Raw genomic sequence first — 21777 nt, 5'->3', positions numbered from 1 at the left:
GGAGAATGAATCCAATCCACCGACACTCCATGAAATCGACGCCATGCGATTCTATTTTCCTATATAAATAAAATATTGGAAATAATATTTTAACAATTATTGTTTTTGTTCCAGCTGTCTTGAATCTCGAGTGGTACCTAGGCATCAAATGCTGTTTTTTTTTTTTTTTTTTTTTTCGTCAAAAATGATTATATGACAAGGGTGAAATACGTTGTTGGAATACAAAAGCCGGCAAGACTTAAACCCCCAGAAACTAAGCCAGCGGAACTTTAACCCCCAGAAACTAAACCCTAAATTACAGGAAAACAAACTGGAATAAATGATAACTAAAAACAAGAGATTCAACAAATTAAATCTGGAATCTAGCACAAACTCCATACCTACTAAATCAAAACCATGACTGGAAAGCCTTACACAAAGCAAACTGAAGCAGCAAAGCGAGACAACGATAAGCGGTTCCTCCTATAGTGGATTGAGACTACCTCAGAATGAAGGAGTTTCTAGGCGACCACACCAGCAAAACAAGATCCAAGCCAAAGCCATCAAGATCAAAATAATTCTCCCGGAAGCGGCGAAGTCGAAAGAAATACCCCGACAAGTTAACGCCTCGAAAGAAGCCTTTGAACAGAACCTATAGAGTAGAGACAAAGAGCGAACCAAACACGAACCAGACTACACCGAACACGAAAGAAACCGGTGAAAGATCGAAACCGGAGCAAGACGAAGACAACTTCCAGAAAAGAAGAAAACATTAGGATGGAGAGCACTAAACCACAAAAGACCAGATTTTAAAAGGAATCTCTGTAAAAGAAGCAATTAGACCCAGCGATTGAAACTACAACAAACACAAACCGCTACAACGCCGGAGATAAAAAGAAGAGGTTCAGCCGAGTAAAATCGCCAACTTCAAGAGAGGAGAACGAAAGGTGGAGGAGACACATGCCGTCAAAAGAAGGCCGGATCTCTGACCACACCACCCCAACATAAACCAAACTCGAACCCGGATTTCGTCTAAACCAACATCATTACCGGAAGCTACAGATGCCGGAAAGCAAAAACAAAGCAAGGAGAAGACCGGTACCGATGCTGGAGAAGCCACCGGCTACCGGTCTCAGATCTAAGAGAAGAAGCGGCGGCTTTTTTTAGGAGGGAATTTAGAGAGAAATTAGGTTTTTTTTTAGGCACACAGATACAGTTATTGGAGAGAAACAAACTCAATACATATTCCACTACTATTAAGAAACTAAAGATTCTTGAGTGAACTTTTAGAATCTTTTCTCCTTTTTTTTTGCATGACCCATTGTAACTACACGTATGTGGAGAAAGAAGGTTTTTCTTACGCATCTATCTATAGTTCTATAGTACTGACACGTTAGACTCCGACAAAATATTAGATGCATGATGTTTTATGGTAATCTATCAAATAAGTAAAAAAGTAATAGAATCATTTATGTTGTCACGTCTTAAAAAAAGTATGATCAAGAGAGGAGTGGACAAAACAATGAATATGCCCAAAAATCGGTTGGTGAAGTCTTCCCTCGATTGATCTCTTGTCGGTCGTGTCACGGTTCTTCTTTCAGCATATTCGGGTGGACTCAAATATCATTTATAGAATTGAGTCGAAATTGCTGAATTAATCTCGTGTTAAGCTAGAAAAAGTATAAAGTGAACATGTCAACAAAAATTAACTAGTTTTTAGCTAAACTAAGAAGAAAATATAGTAATCATAGAGAGTAGTTAAAAGGAAATATAAATTGGTAAGGTCTTTAAAAAACTAACAATTAACAAAAATAACAAAGGACATTTAATTTTCGAATTTCTCTCATAAAACAAAAATGCAGAACCACTTTTTATTTCCGAGAAACCAAAAAAATGAGAAGGCATCGTTTAGTTGCTTTAGGGAAAGCTTGTGCTCAAAGGGCACTTGTAGAATTTGCTTCTGAGCATCTGTTGGACTGGGCCGTATCCAAGTTGGAAGAGGTCATGGACGTGGACGGCCGTGGCCGTGGTCTTTAAGCATTTTGCAGTGATCCAAAGTTTTTTTGTTTTTGTTTTGGATAAATAGTGATCCAAAGTTTTTTTGTTTTTGTTTTGGATAAATAGTGATCCAAAGTTTGGTTGGTGTCAAGAAGACAAATTCTTGTCCTTTTTTTTTTTTTTGGATAAATTCTAGTTATCTTTAAGTTTTCATGATTTTAAAATGTGAAACGTTATTGCCTTAAAAAAAATTTTAGGAAACATTGTGCTTTCCATATCTTAATAGTTTTTGTTTTACTCGTTGGTTATAAACTTGTAAATATGTAGCCCTATTCTTTGTTTGTGGAAATGATTTCATCAGCTTTTTAAGGCTTTGCTTCATACAACGAAACACTTCACTTTCTAACAAATTTTCTACTAAAATCTTTGTTTCTTTTGGTGTTGTCATATACATTTCCTTGATGAAAAGAATCATAAGTTTGAGAAACCAAATAAATAAATAGACAAGGGAATCGTTTATTGGGAAAATAAATAATGTCATTCTTCTGAAGCACAAAAGTTGCATTATTGGTTGATGAGACTCTTATGTAACACATTTTGTTTTCTTTCTTATAATTACATCCGAAAATTCTCCCATATTTTCTCTTCTATGCCCCCCACAAACTTAATTTGTCAGCCTCCAATTTACAGTCAGAATTCAGATTTTGGACCTTCTTTTAAAATATATATGAAAAAAACAAAACCCAGTCGAATTTTATTCACAGGGCTTTTCTTTAAAGGTTTTCTTTCACTTTAGAAGGAGAAACATGACTAAATAATAGCACCTGATTTTCGGACAAGGAGCATCTCTCCGTCATTGCTTGAAAGTAGAACCACCGATGATCTTGCTGCTCAGTGAGGCTTTGTTGTCTTTTGTGAAGCTTGTGCTCAAGAGGGCACTTGTAGGATTTGCTTCTGAGCTGTTGGATTGGGTTTCTGATTCGCTGGGCCGTGTCCAAATCTTTATATGGCCTTCTCGGCAAGCCGTAACGACTGCTTCTTGTGTGAACATCAATCCAGAGAGGGGCTCAGTGTGAACTCGGTGAGCTATGATCGGTGAGAGCTTTGGAACATCTCGTTTGCAAGGAGCGGGTTGAAGAGTTCCCATTGGTATGACATTGTCCCAGTGAGCTGAGCTTCCTGTGCTGTAAGTTGGAGACCCACCTGGAGCTCGCCTAAGTGGAACTACGATCTCGTCCATCTCAAGGTCCCAGAGAAGTAACTGTGTGTCCTGTGGATTCAGCAGAGGAAGCAGCAGTGTGTGAGGCAAGACACTTGCAGATCATATATAGGAGAATCAAGAGATTGAGATCGTAGGAGTTAATGGTTATTAATAGCAAATTAAGTAAGAAATACGAGACTTTCAGATAACATGTTTGTGGAAATGATCTCATCAGCTTCCTAAGGCCGCTTCATACAACGAAACACTTCACTTTCTAACAAATTTTCTACCTAGCAGACCAAAGAATCTTTATCTATAATTTGATATGCTAATGAACGAAGCTGGATCAGATCCAATGAAGCTACATTACTGTGATTAATCATAAAATTTCCCCTTAGTTTCTGATCATCTTAAGAACATCGCCTAATAAGATCTTGTATTTTTCCTTTTCCTTTTCCCCAATATCGAAATGATAAGAAAATGAGAGCACTGGTTTAATGATAAAGTCAATCAAGCAATGTAGATAAGCTAATCACAACTCCCACTTATTTAAGCACATTTCAGTTCTTTGCTAAATGAAAGGAGAACCAGCAAAATGGGTAAACGCATGAAAAAATACCTGTCCAACCGATCCAAAACGGTACATGACATGCTCTCCTGACCCATCTGAATTTGGTGACGACCAATAGGAATCAAACGCTACTCCGCTTACCTGAGAGCAACCATTCCGACATGAGTAAAGTGCTGTGTAAGTTAAACAAAAGAAATCTTATTGAAATCAAGAACCTTACCCACGAATTATGTCCCTCACCCCACGCCACAACCTTCCGATCATCCATACTCCACACTTGAACTAGGTCATCTTCACCTCCAGTCAAAATGTACTTTCCATCCATACTGTCAGTGTCAATACAATCACAATGTCAATAAACAGTATCATACAGGGATAATATGCTCACAACACTGGTATCTATTTAAGACACATTTTGTAAATTCAATATAAGAAAAGTTGCCAAAGGAATTATATCCCATCACCTCCAAGAACAGCACAGCAGAGCACCATAATAACTTTTTCCACCACATACTAGCTTCTGGGTTAAGAAGTCAAAAATGCGAAGATAGCCTGTGGATGGTAAGAAATCTTAATGCTTAGTAAATAAATACATAGAGAAAGAAAAAGACCACAAGACAAAATAGAGGCATCTTACCATCTCTTCCAACAGTCGCCAAGTGTGCCCCATCATTTGAGAATGCAATGCTGTTAATTGAACCTTGACATATATGCCATCTCGCAACAGGATTACTCTGCATGAATACTCACATGAGTGAACAATAGTACATCAAAATATGCTCAAAGATAGAAAAGAAAGTAAGTAATACAACAATTTCTTAAAATCACTAGCAAATGATGATACTAGTAGAGGATATGCATGTACCATGTGCTTCCAGCCCTATATAAGGATCTATTGAAATGGTTGCAAACTCACATACCTTGCTATATTTTGCCTTGTCAACTGAAAATTGTGTAGGATCTCTTATAGCAGGAAATGTTGACTCAGTGGCACCATCTTTGTTCTATTAAGTTAAATTAATCAGGATCAGGGATTAGACAGAATCAGGCAACTTAAAAGTCATATGCAAGAAAAAAAGTTCTGATATCTGAGCTTGCCTTCTCATACACGTACAAATTGCCATCGGCATGAGCAACGACAAATGCTCCATCACCTCCAGGCACCCAAGAAATACTAGTACAACGACTGTTACAAAGCAACAAACTTTATTTTAAACTTAGAGAAGGCATGACGCCAAAATTGATTAATATTTCAACTTAACCTACTTAAAAACGAACTCATCTAAAGATACACACTGTTCTGTTATAATTTAACTAATCTACTGTCACTGAGAGTTTCCTAGAACCCAATCCATTACATTGACAGAAGGTGAATTATATAACTTTGTTACACTGACATAAATACTAGCAGAAGTACAACCGAAGAACACATAGAGATCCTTAGACAAAGTAAATGTGAAGTATCGTGAACCAGTGGAATCAATTCTTCAAGTATCACTAACAAATAATAGCAAAGTAAAAAGGTGGGAGGAAACATTAAATAAGCGGCAAAAGATAAACTCTTGCCTGTTATTTACAGAACCGTCCTTGTTATAATGCAGTGCACCAACTAGCTTCTTAGAGACGTCCTGTAATTGCTGTCTCAGTGATACAGTGTACACTACAGTAACACATCATAACAAAATAAATCCATGAGACAAGATATCTAGATCAGAGGTGAAAATGGTAAGCTCAAATTTCTACATTACCATCCCCAGAATTCAGCCCAATAAGTAAGTCATGCCCATCCTTAGCATCCGGATCAAAAGCATGACACATAGGGTTTGAATTACTGAAATGAATAGACTTTACTGGATCCTACATCAAATAAGTTACCTAAACCATTACCTCCAAAAAAAAAAACAGAACATTACATCTTTATAAGGGAAACAAAGAAAAGAAGAAATTACCTTGTCTTGTGAGTTCAAGTCACAGATAAAAATAGCATCACTCACATTGAAGACCAAGTAAGTTCCTTTCCCATCAAAATTCGTATTTGTCATCGATGTGCTAGAATTAGAAGGAGCAAAGGAGCCACTAATTCTTGAACTTGTACTCACACTTTTGCCCCCACCATTACCTCCAACAAAACTAAGCGCACGGCTACCATTTCCAGTGCCTAGCAACCTGGCTGTTGCTGAGCGAAACCCGCTACTAGCACTGTAACCCGACGAAGTACCAGTTGGAGTAGAAGGAGCAGCTCTTTCCTTCAGCTGAGCTAGAGTTACCTAAAACGAAAATTTCCCAATTCCATCATTGGAAAGCAATGTAATTCAAACCGATTGATCAGCTAACGACCTAATGCATCAGAATGCAAATTTCACTAACAAAAGTTTCACGATCGATATACTAATTCTCTGAAATATCTGAAATTTCCGATTTGAATAATTAGAAATCCTAAACCCATATGCATTTCAATCGAATCAAAGTATCAAAACCAAAACCCCAAAAATAAAAATCTTATATTTACCTGAGTAACCTTTTTGCCATGTGCATAGTGAAGGAGACCAGAGGAATGCGTTTTCTCGTAGTGAAGCTTATACTTCCCTTCAGGCGTCTTGAAATAAGTCTTAATTCCCGGCGACTGAGGATTCGCCGCCGGTGAAGACGATGAAGATGGCGCTGATATCATTCCATTAGAAGTGTTCATCATAGTGTTTGCTTTGCTAATCGTCGACTCAAAAAAGCATATGATCACGATTCACACGACACACCTAGGGTTTGTTATCTCTCACCCAAAATCGAAACCCAGAATTTTTTTTCCGCTTTTTCTTCTTCCTCTCTTGTTCGATGCAAAATCAGTAAAGTCTCGTCGAAGAATCAAAAACTTCTCTTCTTCTGAGGTCTCTAATGGCTACCGAATCAAAGGGGTTATTATGATGCAACTACTTGTTGTTTCTTACAACATATTATCAAAACTTTGACTCGGAAGCTATTGAAAAGTCATCGCAATCAACGGTGAAGATTCACGTAAGAAAGATTTAACGGGTGGTGATCTGATGGGTCGGGTTGGTTATCCGGAGTATTAAATACGCATAGATCACGTGTGCTGACGTCATAGACCAATTCAGGCCCACTTTCAAGCCCATTTCTAACAATTGATGATTACTGAAATTACGGCCTTTCAGCTTCGGATGGTCAATTGTTATTTGTGAAAGCTGGCCTTAAATCCAAATATGGATTTGTGCACGACAAAAAAAGATTATTACCCTTTAGTTAAAATAAAATTTGGTGTAGTTCAGTGAGAAGAAATTCAGTTTTGTTTGGTTCATCATATCAGTTTTTATTCACACCCCTAATTTAGAGACTCCGGTGATATGGTTTGTGTTAATACCGTTATTGTATTACGATTCATGTTCAAACCCGTATATCATATGGATGATTGGTTGTTCGTGAAAAAAAACACAGAATCCGTCAATTATCAAAAAGGTTTTAGATACTTTTTTGGGGCATCTCCTTTAGCCTCAACCAACGACCACGACAAGAATAAAGAAAAGATGATATTAGTGCTACTACGACCGTTACTTGTAGTTATTTGTTAAACGTGAGAAAATCAGAACAACAAAAGTCACTTTGACATCAAAACAACAAAAGTCACTTTGATTGACATCAAATTAACATAGAAAAAAACTTTCAGACAAAAAGACATATAGCCGTTGGAAAAAGCCACGTGGCGTTACATCTCTATCCACTTGTCTGACTTCATTCGTTGTCGCTTTGGATTCTCTTTTGCTCTCTCCATCATCTTCCCCAATATTATTCCTTTGTCTCTTCCTCTGCTTTACTTTACTCCAAGCAAAGTATTGCCCCAATACACATCCCGTGACTTTCATCAATCTCTCTTTCTCAATCTCTCAAATTAAGAATCTTTCTTCTTCCTCTCCAATGACCATTCTCTGAAAACATTTCTTCAACTGATCATTAATGTCGCTCTTCCTCTTCATTTTCATCTTGCTCTGTTTCTTCAATGGAGCTACGACGACACAGTTTGATTTCTCCACGTTAGCCATAAGCAACCTCAAACTCATCGGTGATGCTCGTTTAAGTAATGGAATCGTTGGCCTCACACGTGACCTCTCTGTGCCTAACTCCGGTGCCGGAAAAGTCTTATACTCTAACCCAATCAGATTCCGACAACCCGGAACTCACTTTCCGACAAGCTTCTCTACTTTCTTCTCCTTCTCCATTACCAATGTCAATCCTTCTTCCATCGGCGGTGGTCTCGCTTTCGTCATCGCTCCCGACGCAAACTCAATCGGCGTCGCCGGTGGCTCGCTTGGTCTCGCCGGTCCTAACGGGTCCGGTTCAAAATTCGTCGCCGTCGAGTTTGATACTTTAATGGACGTTGATTTCAAAGACATTAATAGTAACCATGTTGGATTCGACGTAAACGGCGTCCTTTCCTCTGTTTCCGGCGATCTTGGCACCGTAAACATCGATCTCAAGAGCGGCAATACCATCAATTCATGGATCGAGTACGACGGATTGACTCGGGTCTTCAACGTTTCAGTCTCTTACTCAAATCTAAAACCTAAAGCTCCGATTTTGTCTTTCCCTCTCGATTTAGATCAATACGTGAACGATTTCATGTTCGTCGGATTCTCCGGGTCAACTCAGGGAAGTACAGAGATTCACAGTATCGAATGGTGGAGCTTCAGTTCTTCATTCGGGTCGGGTCCAGGATCCGGATCCGTGTCACCTCCTCCGAGGGCTAATTTGATGAATCCCAAAGCTAATTCGGTGAAATCTCCGCCGCCTTTAGCGTCACAGCCGTCTTCTTCAGCGATTCCGATATCAAGCAATACTCAATCGAAAACTTCGTCGTCGTCTTGCCACAGCCGCTTCTGCAAAGAGAACCCGGGAACAATCGCCGGAGTAGTAACCGCCGGAGCTTTCTTCTTAGCACTTTTCGCCGGAGCTTTATTCTGGGTTTACTCCAAAAAGTTCAAACGCGTCGAGAGATCTGATTCTTTCGCATCTGAAATTATCAAAGCTCCTAAAGAGTTCAGCTACAAAGAACTCAAAGCCGGTACTAAGAACTTCAACGAGAGTCGAATCATCGGACACGGCGCCTTCGGAGTCGTTTACAGAGGAATATTACCGGAGACCGGAGACATCGTCGCCGTCAAACGATGCAGTCACAGCTCACAAGACAAAAAGAACGAGTTTTTATCGGAACTATCAATAATCGGAAGCTTAAGACACAGAAACCTCGTTCGATTACAAGGATGGTGTCACGAGAAAGGTGAGATTTTGTTAGTCTACGATCTAATGCCAAATGGGTCACTCGATAAAGCTTTGTTCGAGTCACGATTCACGTTACCGTGGGATCACCGGAAAAAGATTTTGCTTGGAGTTGCATCTGCTTTAGCTTATTTACATAGAGAGTGTGAGAATCAGGTGATTCACAGAGACGTTAAAAGCAGTAATATAATGTTAGACGAGAATTTTAACGCCAAGCTTGGAGATTTCGGATTGGCGAGACAGATCGAGCACGATAAGTCGCCGGAAGCGACTGTTGCTGCCGGGACGATGGGGTATTTAGCGCCGGAGTATCTTCTGACGGGTCGTGCTTCGGAGAAGACGGATGTGTTTAGTTACGGAGCGGTGGTTTTGGAAGTGGTTAGTGGAAGAAGACCGATTGAGAAGGACTTAAATGTTCAAAGACAAAATGTTGGGGCAAATCCGAATTTAGTAGAATGGGTGTGGGGTTTGTATAGAGAAGGGAAAGTTTCTGCAGCTGCTGATTCTAGGCTTGAAGGTAAGTTTGATGAAGGTGAGATGTGGCGGGTCTTGGTTGTGGGCCTGGCTTGTTCGCATCCGGATCCAGCAGCTAGGCCCACAATGAGGTCAGTGGTGCAAATGCTGATTGGTGAGGCTGATGTACCGGTTGTGCCTAAGTCTAGACCTACCATGAGTTTTAGTACTTCGCATTTGTTGCTGAGTTTGCAAGATACTCTCTCTGATTGTAGTAATACCGTGGCTTTGAACTCTAGCCGATCGTCGTCGTGGTCGGTGCCGGAACATAACGTTATCATTCGAAGCGACGATGACCATTTGGTATAGATGTTTTGGAGTTATAACAAACAGATGCGTTTTGTGTGTTTGATTAGATTTTGATTTGTGTTGTAATATTCAATTCATTTTTTCTTGGTTGCTTGGAACTTTTCAGGTATTTGTATGTAAGATAAGAACACAAGATTGGTTGCTTGGAACTTAAAACCCTTTAAAACATCCGGACAAACCAATACAAATTCTAATTGTCTAGCCCAAACTGAACCAAAACCAAATTAAACAACCCTTTAGGTAGATGTACTAGGGCATAACCGAGCATAACAAAAGATAAGAGTTGAAATCAAAATACCTGAAAAGTAAAGGGGTCCAAAATAAGATTTGTCTGATTAGTGGAAGTGGCGATGTAGTGGATGAAACACGTGTGTATATTATCTCTGTGTGAGTTTGTTTGTCTTATTAATCTCTCTCATTCGAAAACAGATCCTCGTTTCCTCCTACTACCATTAGCACTTTACGGGAGCTGATCTCGCATATATTGGATCGTAATCATGGACGGTGACGATTTTGCCGGAAAGGTACCGTCAATACTTGCAATTTTGTAGAATTTAAAGGTCTCTCCGATGAAATCGAGATGATTTTTTACCATAACAGCTCCTCTTCTGCGATTCCGGAATGTGCAATCGAATTTTTAAGGGTTTGATTCGTGATTTTTTTATTTTTAATTTTTTGTGAAATATGGGCTATTTTGTTAATGATCTAAGGAAATTATGTGATATATTCGCATTTTTTTAGAGGAATTAAAAAAATAAATTCTTTGCATGCATTGCAGGACAACATTTTGGAGGATGATGATATGTTACATATTGCAAAACCCTTCATTGATAGTGTGTGATTGTTTCAAATTGATACCTTGCACGCTTTGAATAATCTCATATATGTTGTATACATGTTTGCTTTGTATATATATACTTGGGCCTAGATCATTGTTTTCTATGTTTGGTATGATTTATGCACACATTGGTCTGACATTTCACAGGCGGCTGCTGAAGCCAAAGGATTGAACCCGGGATTAATCGTGCTGCTTGTTGTTGGAGGTCCGCTTCTTGTGTTCCTAATTGCCAACTACGTGCTTTACGTTTATGCTCAGAAGAACCTACCTCCAAGGAAGAAGAAGCCCGTTTCCAAAAAGAAGCTCAAGCGGGAGAAGCTCAAGCAAGGAGTCCCTGTCCCTGGAGAATAAATCTTCACTTGTGCCTCATTCAAAGCGGTTTATCTTCGGTTACCTCTTTTACTTCTGCATGTCTTGAGTCCTGTATGATTTCACTTGGAGAGCAAGTAGAAACCACCCTTTTGCTTGGGTAGACCATTTTTAGTTTTTCCTTCATACATACATTTGGTTGCAACTGTAGAGTCTCTCTCATCATCTTTGCAACAACTTCTCATCTTTAATATCATTTCACTTATTTAGGTGTCTCTTGATTTCATTGTTACCATTCCGGCTTTTGCTAAACGGGATAGCTATAGAGACAATATGTTATGAACATTTGTATATATACACCAAAATCAAGACACAAGGAGAGTCAAGATTTGATTATTACAAACAGATCTCAATCACCCTCATTGTTGTATCTCAATCACAGATGTATAAGAGACCAATTTCATCGTTTTGATTCGTTTTGCGATGAGATTTCCAGATTCTTAGTCCAGTGTTTAATCCATTTCTTGACGTATAAGAAGAAAGAAGCTCCATCTTCACTTGTAAGAGCCTCAAGGAGCCAATGCTTTGTGTTTCTGGAGCTTTTACATTTTCATACCTGGAAAATCCACAAGGATTTCAACATCAAAAGAACAGCCAATCTCAAGTAATTTGAACCAACTCATTCCCTATCATTCTCTTTAGCAACCTAAGCCATCATGATTTCACCAGTTTGATAAGATTACAGTGTAGGGGAAGCGATTCAAGACATACCCAGAAGATATCCTTCACGGCCTTCTTCAAATCATCTTAACTCAAATTTGTACTCTTCAGATAAGTTGAGATGTATCCTTCTTAGTAATTCATATAGCACTGAATCTGTATCCCGTCCCGCTTGAGTGTTGCAATCCAATGTGGTAACCAGTTAGTTCTCCACATTTCCAAACTGAAAATAGCAAGAAAGAAAAAAACATTGAGATTCTTGAAATTTGTCATCATTTATGCAGCAATAAGTAAACTGTCCTTCACTATTGCTCGATAGGTAACCAAAAACATTAAACAGAACAAGATTTTGTTACAACCAAGTGAAATAATACTTGATGAAGAAAAGGAAAAGCGCAAGATATCTATCAACAGCATTTATCTAAGCAAGCAAACAAGATGAGACATGATGGCAAGAGCAAGAAGGAAGAAGATGCAACTTACAGATGAGACACAATGGCATTCTCTGTGCTTCTCTTAGAAGAAAAAACGTCACTTAAATGTTTGTTTTTTCGGTTTCATGGATAAACTGGAATCTTTTCTTGTGTTGGGGATTACACTCATCTAGCATCTGCGACCAGATGTTGTGCAGGACTGTATATATATCATCCCTCTCTGGATGAAGAACATCTTCAGCAAAGAATATATGAATTTTGTCCTCAACATCGATCCAGCTCTGTCCTGGAATTTTTTTAACATCATGCTTTTTCATTGAGCTCCTCAACAATGCAGCATCTTCCCAATTTCCAGAAGAAGCATGCATGCTGCAGAGCAATACATGAGCTGTAGAGTTGAAAGGATCGATCTTCAGAATATTTTCAGCAGCTTTTTGGGCAAGATCAACATTTCCTTGTGTTTTACATGCAGACAGTAGAGTCTTCCACACAACAACATCAGGTTCCAACTTCATTTCATCGATGAATCTCTCAGCTTCATTTAAATGGCCAGCACGAGCCAGCAAATCGACCACGCAAGAGCAGTGCTCTTTTGTTGGTGAAATCCCGTGTTCAGTTTGCATGATTGCATACAGCTTCAAGCCTTCTTCCACCAGCCCAACATGACTACAGGCAGTAAGAACACCGACAAATGTTACATGATTTGGCTCTATGCCCGAACTTTTCATTTCCCTGAACAATATGAGAGCTTCCTCTCCAAATCCAGACTGTGCATATCCAACTATCAAGGTGCTCCACGAAACTACATCTCCGTTATCCATTGAATCAAAAATCCTTCTCGCTTGCCTCAGTGATCCACATTTGGCATACATATCAATCAGTCCATTTTTTATAAATTGCTCAAGCACCAACCCGGTTTTCCAACTATAGCAATGTACTTGACTTCCCAATTTTAGAGATGAGATTTCCACACAGCCCCGTAACAGATTACCCATGGTTATGTGATCTGGCTCGCATTCAGACACAAGCATCAGCTTAAACAATCTCAACATCTCTACTGGCTGTTCGTGTTGCAAACATGCTGTCAAAATAGCATTCCAAGAAACAGAATCCGCTTTGTTTCTGAAGTCTTCAAATAAATTAAAGCAACAATACAAGTCCGAGCAGAATGTGTACATGGTAAGCAGAGAGTTGCAAACCGAAAGATCTGCCAGGAAACCACACTTGATAATGAAAGAGTGAATTTGCATACCTTGACACAAAGCCATTGGTTTTGTCTGAGCACAAAGCAAAGAACGCAAGGAGATGGCATCAGGAATAAAACCAGAATTCCTCATCTCAGAGAAAACTGATACAGCTTCATCAGCGTAACCATTATTTGCAAGTCCAGCAATGATCACATTCCATGATGCTGTATCAGGTCTTTCTATTTGATTAAATACTCTCCTTGCAGAATCCAGGAAACCGCATCTAGCATACATGTCACAGAGTGAACAGCCTGCAATAGCGTTTCCAGTTAACTCCAACTTAATGCATAACCCATGTATTTGGCTACCATAATCTGGTCTAAGGAGACTGCTACAAGCTTTTAAAGAACTACCAAATATATATTCATTTGGATGGAAAACACCAAAAGACAACATTTCTTTTAGGTGACTCAGGGCTTCAAACTCAAACCCAAGTTGCGAGAACCCTGCGATGATTGAGCTCCACGAAATAAGATCCTTCGCTGGGATACCATAGAACACTTTGCTAGCATCTGACATTTGATTGAAGCGAACATACATAGCAATCAGAGCATTTTGAGCAATAAGATGAGAACTGGATTCCAACTTAATGACTTGAGCATGCAGTTGCTTCCCTAACACAACATCACCAGCACAAGCACATGCTTTGATGATACTTCCAAATGCAAACTGGTCAGGAACTAAATCTGCCTGAAGCATTTTCAAGTACAATGTGATTGCCTCGGCTTCCTGACCGTTCTGTGAATAGCCAGTAATGACAGATGTGTAAGAGACCAAATTCCTTTCAGGCATAAAATCAAAAACTTCTCTAGCATCCCTCAGCGAGCCACATTTCCCATACATACTAAGAATGTGGTTATTAAGAATAGTATCATACTTGCAGTTGGAATTCAAAATGTGATCATGTATCTTTCTACCTTGTGCTAGAGATCTCGATGAAGAGCAAGCACAAATTAAAGAGATATAGGTTCTTAACCTTATCTTGAAGCTTGAGTTCTTCTGTGCAAAATCAAACGCTTCAAGTGCTTCCCTGTAGAAACTATTTCTACATAGGGAATTTATGTGATCATTCATTAACTCTTCGGTCTTGATGGTTGATACAACACTTGATGTTGCCGGTATCTGACTGTTGCTGACGGAAACTCTAGCTCCCAATCTTAACATTTTCATGTTCATAAGCTCAACACACACCAAGCACAACAGAGGAATATTGAATGCCTTGGAATAGAGAATAACAAGGTAGAGAACCAATGTCAAAGAATAGCTATCACAGACATTTTATCGAGCAGGTGGTGTACACAATGTAAAGAAAAAATGAAAAACAGAAACCTTTGACATCAGATTTTGATCATTTTTCCAACAGTGTCTGAGTAAATGAGAATGGTGGATTCTGGCTCCAATTTCAGTTATTCAAATTGAGGAATAAGAACGAAGAAGAACCGTTATGGTTTTAGTGGTGTTGTGAAATTTACGAGGTTTCAAGGATATGGATTACGAGTTTGTTACAGTTGGTTAAGGTTTTAAATATGGTTCAACCGACACATATTAGATTGAACCGAAAAATCCGATATCCGGTTTCTGCCATAACCGGAAATTGGGATGGGGATGAAATCCTATTTACAGCTCCCAACAAGTGAAATTTACTTGCAGCAAAACAAAACAAATAGTAATAAAATAGCATCAACTTTTAAAAGATTTCCATAAATATGAATGAATTATTCTATGTTTTAGCAAAAATATACAGATTAATTATCTTGTTCACAAAGTCACCACCACGTATCCATGTTAGATCGACGAGTTGCTCACCAATTCCAATTTCGACTCTTATGTTTCATTTTTAACAACGTTACTTAGTATCAACACTCCATTTCTAGTAAGTAATCGTAGTTCTTGCTTCAATGTTCAACATATATATCACTTTCAAATGTATGTAGTCATGTAGATGAAACACGGAACCTTAATGTGTTTTTGTGATATTTGTTATGGAATTTCGCCATTTATAAAGTATATAGTCAGTTTCACAAAAAAAATAAAAAATAAAAATAAAAATAAAGTATATAGTTATATAGATAAGCTAGGTTTGTGTCCTGTCCTAGTGTGAGTGACTTGTGGTTGCGTGACCGTTCGTTGTTCATAAGTAGCAATATGAGGCCAAACAACAGCACGTGACTCGGGCGCGTCAACTAGGCGCGTAGCTTAAAAAACGCCCCCTCCACGTTCTTCTACTTTCGGTCCATTCTATCAATTAATTTCAAAATAGCCCCTGATATTTATTGATGCATTTCATTATCAACCCCACAAGTTTTTTGATTATCCAAAAGAAAATATTTAATATTTCAGAATAACCAAAAAAAGGAATCCAACGTAAAAGGATCATTACAAAAAATATTACAGATTATTTTCAATCTTTAGTAAGAATCGAGGTGGAAACAGCACAATCATTACTTCAGGGGTTACTTTTGATAAATATTTTCAATAAGTTGAAAATATAAATGTTCTTCAGTGGGAAAAAACGACTCGTGAGTCCAGTGAGAAAAAAATAACAATCCGACGAGAAAGAGGAAAGATCAAATCATCAAAAGTTCGTGGCTTGATTCTGCAATTCTCCATTTTAATCCAACAAAAAAAGAAGCTAAATCGACGTTATCTAGGTGAATATTTCTTCACGACTTTTTCAAAGACTCAAAATTTTCTCTTCCATTTCACATGATTTATTCCTAATTTTATTGGGATTTTTTTTCCTTTTTTCAGAGAAGTTTATCAATCTTTTTAGGTAGCTAATTACCAGTTTGTGTTTTTTTGTTTGTTTGTTTCTTTTTCTTCTTATTTGCTGCAGAAAGTGTTAATCTTTGGTTGGTTTAAAGGTTTAAATTTGTTTACATCTACTCAAAACTTTTATTTTGGTTGGTAGCTTAAAGATTCAGTCAAAAAACTTAAATCTTTGTTTTCCTGCAAAAAGCAAAAGTGTTTCTGTTGTTTATGTAATAAACACTTTTTGCAGAGAATGTTAAAAGATTCTAGTTTTAGACCATATGTAAAAACGTTTTTTTTTTTCTTTCTGGGATTTCTGTTTTTGGATCTGTGTTTCTTTTTTGGGAAGATCCACCCAATGAAACCAAATCTCACATTACAAAATGACAAGAAATTGTCTCTTCTTCCCAATAATTCCAAAACTTTGATTTAATAAAAAAATATATAAATAAATTGGTGACTTAACAACCAAAAAGATTATGTGAAAGATATTGGTGCTTTCTTTGCTTGTAACAGGGTTTATCTTTGATGATTTGATGAATCACATTGACGGCAACTTTGTTTCTAAATAGACTTCAAAATGTTTATATATTTGTTCCAAATAATGTCAATATTCATTTGCTGTCTCTTTGCTTTCGTTTGGTGGCAATAGGAGTCTCTTTGAAGCTAAAATGTGTAATGTTATTCTAACTATTTTTAATTTGTTATGGTTTTTTTTGTACACTTGATTAAGGTTTCTTTCTCCCCTGAGTTTGTTGTCTATATGCTTGTGATAAGTTTTTTTTTTTCCTCTGTTGCTTCTTTCTCACACTTTTCATTGGTCTTCTTGTACTATTTGTCAGATTCTTCAAAGAAGCAATCATAACGCAATTGATTATATCCAAAAAGAAAAGTTTTTTTAAACTCTTGATCTTAAAAAATGCAGACTCCAAAATCAAGGTGATGATCTCAACTCTAACTTTGTGTTCTTGTTGTGAATTTTCTTGGAGTTATTGATCTGTTTCAATGTGATTGTAATTGTGTGTGATAGGCCGGGATCGTTGGAGCTGCCACAAAAGAAATTTCCTTTACCAGCTCCCAAAGTTGCTCGGAGACTCAAACCAAGCGGAACAGAATCCGATCCAAAAACCAAGACAATATCGAAAACTCAAATCCCGAAAGTAGTAGCTGATCGTCGTTCACCAAGAATTCCTCTTAATGAGGTACTTTTGCACTTAAAGATTGTTGATTTTGGTGTATGCAAGTTGTATATGTGATGATTCTTGATTATGTTGTGAAGTACTCAATCGTGTGATCGAGTTTGTATATATGATTGTTGCTTTTCAAGATTCAGAAGAAGCGGACAGGAAGGGTACCAGAACTGGAATCTCAGATATCTCAGCTTCAAGAAGAGCTTAAGAAGGCAAAAGAAGAACTAAACAGATCAGAAGCACTAAAGAGGGAAGCTCAAGAGGAAGCTGAAGATGCCAAACATCAGTTAATGGACATCAATGCCTCGGAAGATTCAAGAATTGAGGAGCTGCGTAAACTCTCGCAGGAGCGAGACAAAACATGGCAATCTGAGCTTGAGGCTATGCAGAGACAACATGGAATGGATTCAGCTGCTTTGTCTTCTGCCATTAACGAAGTTCAGAAACTGAAATCGAAGCTCTTTGAGTCCGAGTCCGAGTTAGAGCAGTCTAAATTTGAGGTAAGGTCTTTAGAGAATCTTGTTAGACAGCTCGAGGAAGAAAGAGTAAACAGTAGAGACTCATCATCATCGATGGAAGTGGAAGAGCTGAAAGAAGCAATGAATCTTGCAAGGCAAGAGATAATACAATTGAAATCTGCAGTTGAAGCAGCAGAGACAAGGTACCAAGAAGAGTATATACAGAGCACATTGCAGATAAGAAGCGCTTACGAACAAACAGAGGCGGTTAAATCAAGATATTCACAGAGAGAAGCTGAGTTAACGGAAGAATTGAAGAGAACCAAAGGTGAAATCGAAAGTTTGCGCAAAGAGTTAATGGATAAGAAGAAAGAAGACGAATTCACAGGCGATTTAAAGAAGCTTGAATCGGATTTAATGGAAGTGAGAGGGAGTTTAATGGATAAGGAGATGGAATTACAGATTCTAAAGAGTGCAATGGAGAAGAAAGTAGAAACCGCAAACACGGAAGCCATGGAAGCTGAGCTTAGAAGAGTGAAGGTTCAATGTGAGCAATGGAGGAAAGCTGCCGAGACAGCGGCTTCTATACTGAACAATGATGAGGAAAGAACAGATTCTATTGAGACTAGCAAAATGTTGAAGAAGTTTGGGGTGTTACTCAAGAAAAACCATAAGTAATAATAATTTAACATTGATTCAAAAAAAATAATAATAATAATACTGATTCTTTTTCACTTCATTTAATAAAATTGAAAAAATGGCATTATTGTTGTATGTAAATTTGTAAACTTTCGATTTGATTTGTCTAAGTTTATATATTTTTTGTAAACGTTGCCACATTTGTTGATGAAATTTGTATTGTGAAGTGTTCTTTTGCATTCAAGACTTGTGTTTAAAACTGATAAGGACCATCTGGATTATAATGGTGCTGTTGAGTTTGAGCTGCTAATACCAAATTTAGTTTGGTCCTGTGCATTGATTTTACATGTATAGAAGAGTGTAAAGTAAAAGTTTTGTAATAGAATGTGAAACTGTAAGAAGCCACAATGACGACACATGATCCTCTCAAGTCTTGGATCTTCCTCTTGACATTTTCATCTGTCTATTTTTTTTTTTTGTTGCGCACTAAACGCTTTAGAGGGCCTACTAGATTGTCTTTGGTGATGGACAACCAAATCCACTTCATGAAAACATTTGACTTTTTTTTTTTTTTTTTGGCTGACAATCAGTCCACCTTGCCACCAATATTTTTTCAATTTTTCTGAACCTAGTCTTTAGATATCAATAATTAATTAACTATACTAATACTAGGCTTTATTGCAAAACTAATATTTTTTTGCAAAAAAATACTTATTAGCTTAAATGACAAAATCGTCTATGTAACAGTTCTCATCATTTGCAATAAATAATAAATGCCGACGACAAAAAAAAAGCTTAAATGACAGAATAAAAACTGAATAAAACAAAAAATATAACAAGAAAAACTGTAAAACACGCATTTAATTAAATTAGACGATTACATAAGAAACTACATATCACTGATCAAGTTGACTTATCTCGTAACAACTATTTAGAGAAATTAAATCCTCATATATAAATACAATGGTATATAAAAAATAATGTATTTTACTATTGTTACATGATAGAAGAAAAGTTTCTAAAAGCTATGTTTAGTTCTTCTCATATAAACAATTAAAAAGTTCATTATCTTGAACTGACTATTATATACTATATTACTACTTTATTTCACCTAATTACTAAAAAAAGCAGAATAAAGAAATATTGTTGAGGAAAAAAAAAAAGAGTGTTTTTGTTTGTTTGTTTTTGTCAATAAACAAAAAAAAAATGAACGGTGTCGATAAAAAAATAAAAAAGCCCTAATCGTTGAATCGCAGACAAAGCTCCTCTCTTCTCCAGCGTCGGATCAGATCAGATCAATCTCTCTCTCCTTCTCCGTCTCCTCCTCCAATCATCATTTCTCTCTCCGTCTCCCGCTCTTTTTCGAATTCTTCCTCTTCAGGTAATCCAATCAATCATCACTTCTTCGCGCTTTCTGGGTTTGGTCTGAGAAAATCGGATCTCTGATTATCTGAGAATATATATTTAGGGTTTCTGAGATGGCCGAATCGCAAACCGGAGGTGGTGGTGGTGGTGGAAGCCATGAGAGTGGCGGAGATCAGAGCCCGAGGTCATTGAATGTTCGTGAGCAGGATAGGTTTCTTCCGATTGCTAACATAAGCCGTATCATGAAGAGAGGTTTACCTCTTAATGGCAAAATTGCTAAAGATGCTAAAGAGACTATGCAGGAATGTGTCTCTGAATTCATCAGCTTCGTCACCAGCGAGTAATTCCTTTCTCTACTTTGTCGAAAATGTTATCTTTTTTTTTTTTTCTGCAAACTTGTTGCTTTGGTGGTTAAAGCGTGTAAAAGCCTCTTCTTTGTTTAAGTTAGATTGATGTATATTGCGTTGTTAAATTAAGGTTCTGCTAATTCACTATGTTAATCAATATTGGGATGTGCTTTTTTCTTTGTTTGATGCAATGTGGTTTGATGATGTTGTGCATATTTTGACGAGCAGGGCTAGTGATAAGTGCCAGAGAGAGAAAAGGAAGACCATCAATGGAGATGATTTGCTTTGGGCTATGGCCACTTTAGGCTTTGAAGATTACATCGATCCCCTCAAGGTTTACCTGATGCGATATAGAGAGGTGTGTTCCTCTTCAGCTTATTCAGTTTACATCAAGAGAATTTCTGTTATACATTCACTGACTCTGTGTTTTTCCTCCTCATTTCATTGTCTATGCTATATGCATTGGGATTTTTCAGATGGAGGTTAGTGGTTCTCCTCTTTCATTTCTCCTTTTTTTCCAGCTTACCGTTATCTTTCTGATAGTCGAGTTTTGTACGTGGATCCTTTTCTGGGGCATATGGCGTATGATTGTAGCTAATTAGGATTGTTTGCTACCCTTTGCCATTGTTATCTGTCTGATAGGGTGACACTAAGGGGTCAGGAAAAGGCGGGGAATCGAGTGCAAAGAGAGATGGTCAACCAAGCCAAGTGTCTCAGGTAATGACTCGATCTTCTTTAGTTGATATGGTCGTTTCCCTAAGCATTATCTTTTTCCGCTTATGAAAATGTGCGAGCTAATTTATTGTTTCCCTGTCTTTACTTTCTGAACAGTTCTCGCAGGTTCCTCAACAGGGCTCATTCTCACAGGGTCCTTATGGAAACCCTCAAGTAAGTGTTTCCGATAAAAGAAATGTTAATACTTATATTTGAATTCATTCTCTACATAGAGCAGAGCCGGAGTAAAAAGGAGAGAATGTTATACAATTAAAGGATTTAAGGACTTGAATAGACTCGATAAAACATCATATATGCATGTCCTCTTTTTGAAGTCTAGACATAGGCCCTCATATGTTCCTCTCTCTGAGCTTTGACAATAGCATCAAGCATCTTGAAGTGTTAATGGTATTTGTAATCTATCAGTGTGCAGATAATTGATTAAACTCGTTTGTGACTGTAGGCTTCGAATATGATGGTTCAAATGCCGGGCACAGAGTAGTACTAGGGCACTATTCATCACAATCTTCCGAGACTCGACTATTCCAGTTGTGTCTGAGAATCTGAGTGATCCACTGTTCATAGATATGGATTGTGGTATCTCAGTTTTGGGAGAGAGAAGATTTGTATATGATTGTGTTGTAGGGAGAAGAGTTTGGTTTGCTTAAGACAAGAATTGAAAAACACGTTTTTTTTTTCATTTGATTGTTATGTTTCTTAGGTTTTGGTCTTAAGAAGAAGCTATTTATCATCACTTGATTGCCCTGTTGATTCCTTCATGCAAGTGAGCCGTTACTTTCGTAAAACAACATCATGATTAATAATTTAGTCTCTCTTTGATTTTTTGGTCCTAAATTCTGAGTTTGGTTTGGCATCATCGATTGATAAAAAGAAACAAAAAGTTCCTAAAC

General features: G+C 37.7%; 6 protein-coding genes and 1 long non-coding RNA gene across 8 annotated transcripts; 5 read left to right on the top strand and 2 right to left on the bottom strand.

Moving 5' to 3' along the window:
- Positions 1-2517: 2517 nt before the first annotated feature.
- On the bottom strand, positions 2518-6723 carry LOC9313984 (dystrophia myotonica WD repeat-containing protein). The gene is made up of 11 exons (XM_002876157.2): positions 6259-6723; positions 5699-6016; positions 5498-5606; positions 5316-5409; positions 4848-4935; positions 4670-4753; positions 4387-4483; positions 4214-4301; positions 3970-4075; positions 3798-3890; positions 2518-3247 (listed from the first exon to the last, which is right to left on the bottom strand). The coding sequence occupies exons 1-11, from the start codon at positions 6439-6441 to the stop codon at positions 2831-2833; spliced, it is 1677 nt and encodes a 558-aa protein (XP_002876203.1). The 5' UTR covers positions 6442-6723; the 3' UTR covers positions 2518-2830.
- A 605-nt stretch (positions 6724-7328) lies between these two features.
- Positions 7329-10022, top strand: LOC9313983 (L-type lectin-domain containing receptor kinase VIII.1). Its single transcript, XM_002877869.2, has one exon. It carries the CDS (start codon positions 7713-7715, stop codon positions 9852-9854), a length of 2142 nt encoding a protein of 713 aa, XP_002877915.1. The 5' UTR covers positions 7329-7712; the 3' UTR covers positions 9855-10022.
- Positions 10023-10193: 171 nt separating this feature from the next.
- Positions 10194-11270, top strand: LOC9312271 (DNA-binding protein S1FA1). The gene is made up of 2 exons (XM_002877868.2): positions 10194-10378; positions 10840-11270. Exons 1-2 carry the CDS (start codon positions 10352-10354, stop codon positions 11041-11043), a joined length of 231 nt encoding a protein of 76 aa, XP_002877914.1. The 5' UTR covers positions 10194-10351; the 3' UTR covers positions 11044-11270.
- Positions 11271-11335: 65 nt separating this feature from the next.
- On the bottom strand, positions 11336-15018 carry LOC9313982 (pentatricopeptide repeat-containing protein At3g53360, mitochondrial). Its single transcript, XM_002876156.2, has 3 exons — positions 12205-15018; positions 11773-11944; positions 11336-11617 (listed from the first exon to the last, which is right to left on the bottom strand). Exon 1 carries the CDS (start codon positions 14576-14578, stop codon positions 12257-12259), a length of 2322 nt encoding a protein of 773 aa, XP_002876202.2. The 5' UTR covers positions 14579-15018; the 3' UTR covers positions 11336-11617; positions 11773-11944; positions 12205-12256.
- On the top strand, positions 11586-11944 carry LOC110228337. The gene is made up of 2 exons (XR_002331856.1): positions 11586-11665; positions 11747-11944. It is a non-coding gene; the product is annotated as an uncharacterized LOC110228337 (long non-coding RNA).
- A 779-nt stretch (positions 15019-15797) lies between the features above and the next one.
- LOC110228692 (interactor of constitutive active ROPs 5) lies at positions 15798-18724 on the top strand. Its single transcript, XM_021026739.1, has 4 exons — positions 15798-16053; positions 16996-17092; positions 17184-17355; positions 17481-18724. Exons 2-4 carry the CDS (start codon positions 17073-17075, stop codon positions 18477-18479), a joined length of 1191 nt encoding a protein of 396 aa, XP_020882398.1. The 5' UTR covers positions 15798-16053; positions 16996-17072; the 3' UTR covers positions 18480-18724.
- Positions 18725-19623: 899 nt separating this feature from the next.
- On the top strand, positions 19624-21706 carry LOC9312270 (nuclear transcription factor Y subunit B-10). 2 transcript variants are annotated; one of them, XM_021026607.1, is made up of 7 exons: positions 19624-19821; positions 19909-20145; positions 20381-20510; positions 20629-20634; positions 20795-20869; positions 20984-21040; positions 21330-21706. In XM_021026607.1, the coding sequence occupies exons 2-7, from the start codon at positions 19919-19921 to the stop codon at positions 21366-21368; spliced, it is 534 nt and encodes a 177-aa protein (XP_020882266.1). In that variant the 5' UTR covers positions 19624-19821; positions 19909-19918; the 3' UTR covers positions 21369-21706. The 2 variants fall into 2 exon arrangements, with proteins under 2 accessions (XP_020882266.1, XP_002877913.1); XM_002877867.2 differs by having other exon boundaries at positions 19639-19821; positions 19905-20145.
- Positions 21707-21777: the final 71 nt, after the last annotated feature.

The sequence above is a fragment of the Arabidopsis lyrata genome (genome assembly GCF_000004255.2).
Source record: "Arabidopsis lyrata subsp. lyrata unplaced genomic scaffold ARALYscaffold_5, whole genome shotgun sequence".
Lineage (NCBI taxonomy): Eukaryota > Viridiplantae > Streptophyta > Magnoliopsida > Brassicales > Brassicaceae > Arabidopsis > Arabidopsis lyrata.
This window is presented reverse-complemented; position numbering and strand designations above follow the sequence as displayed.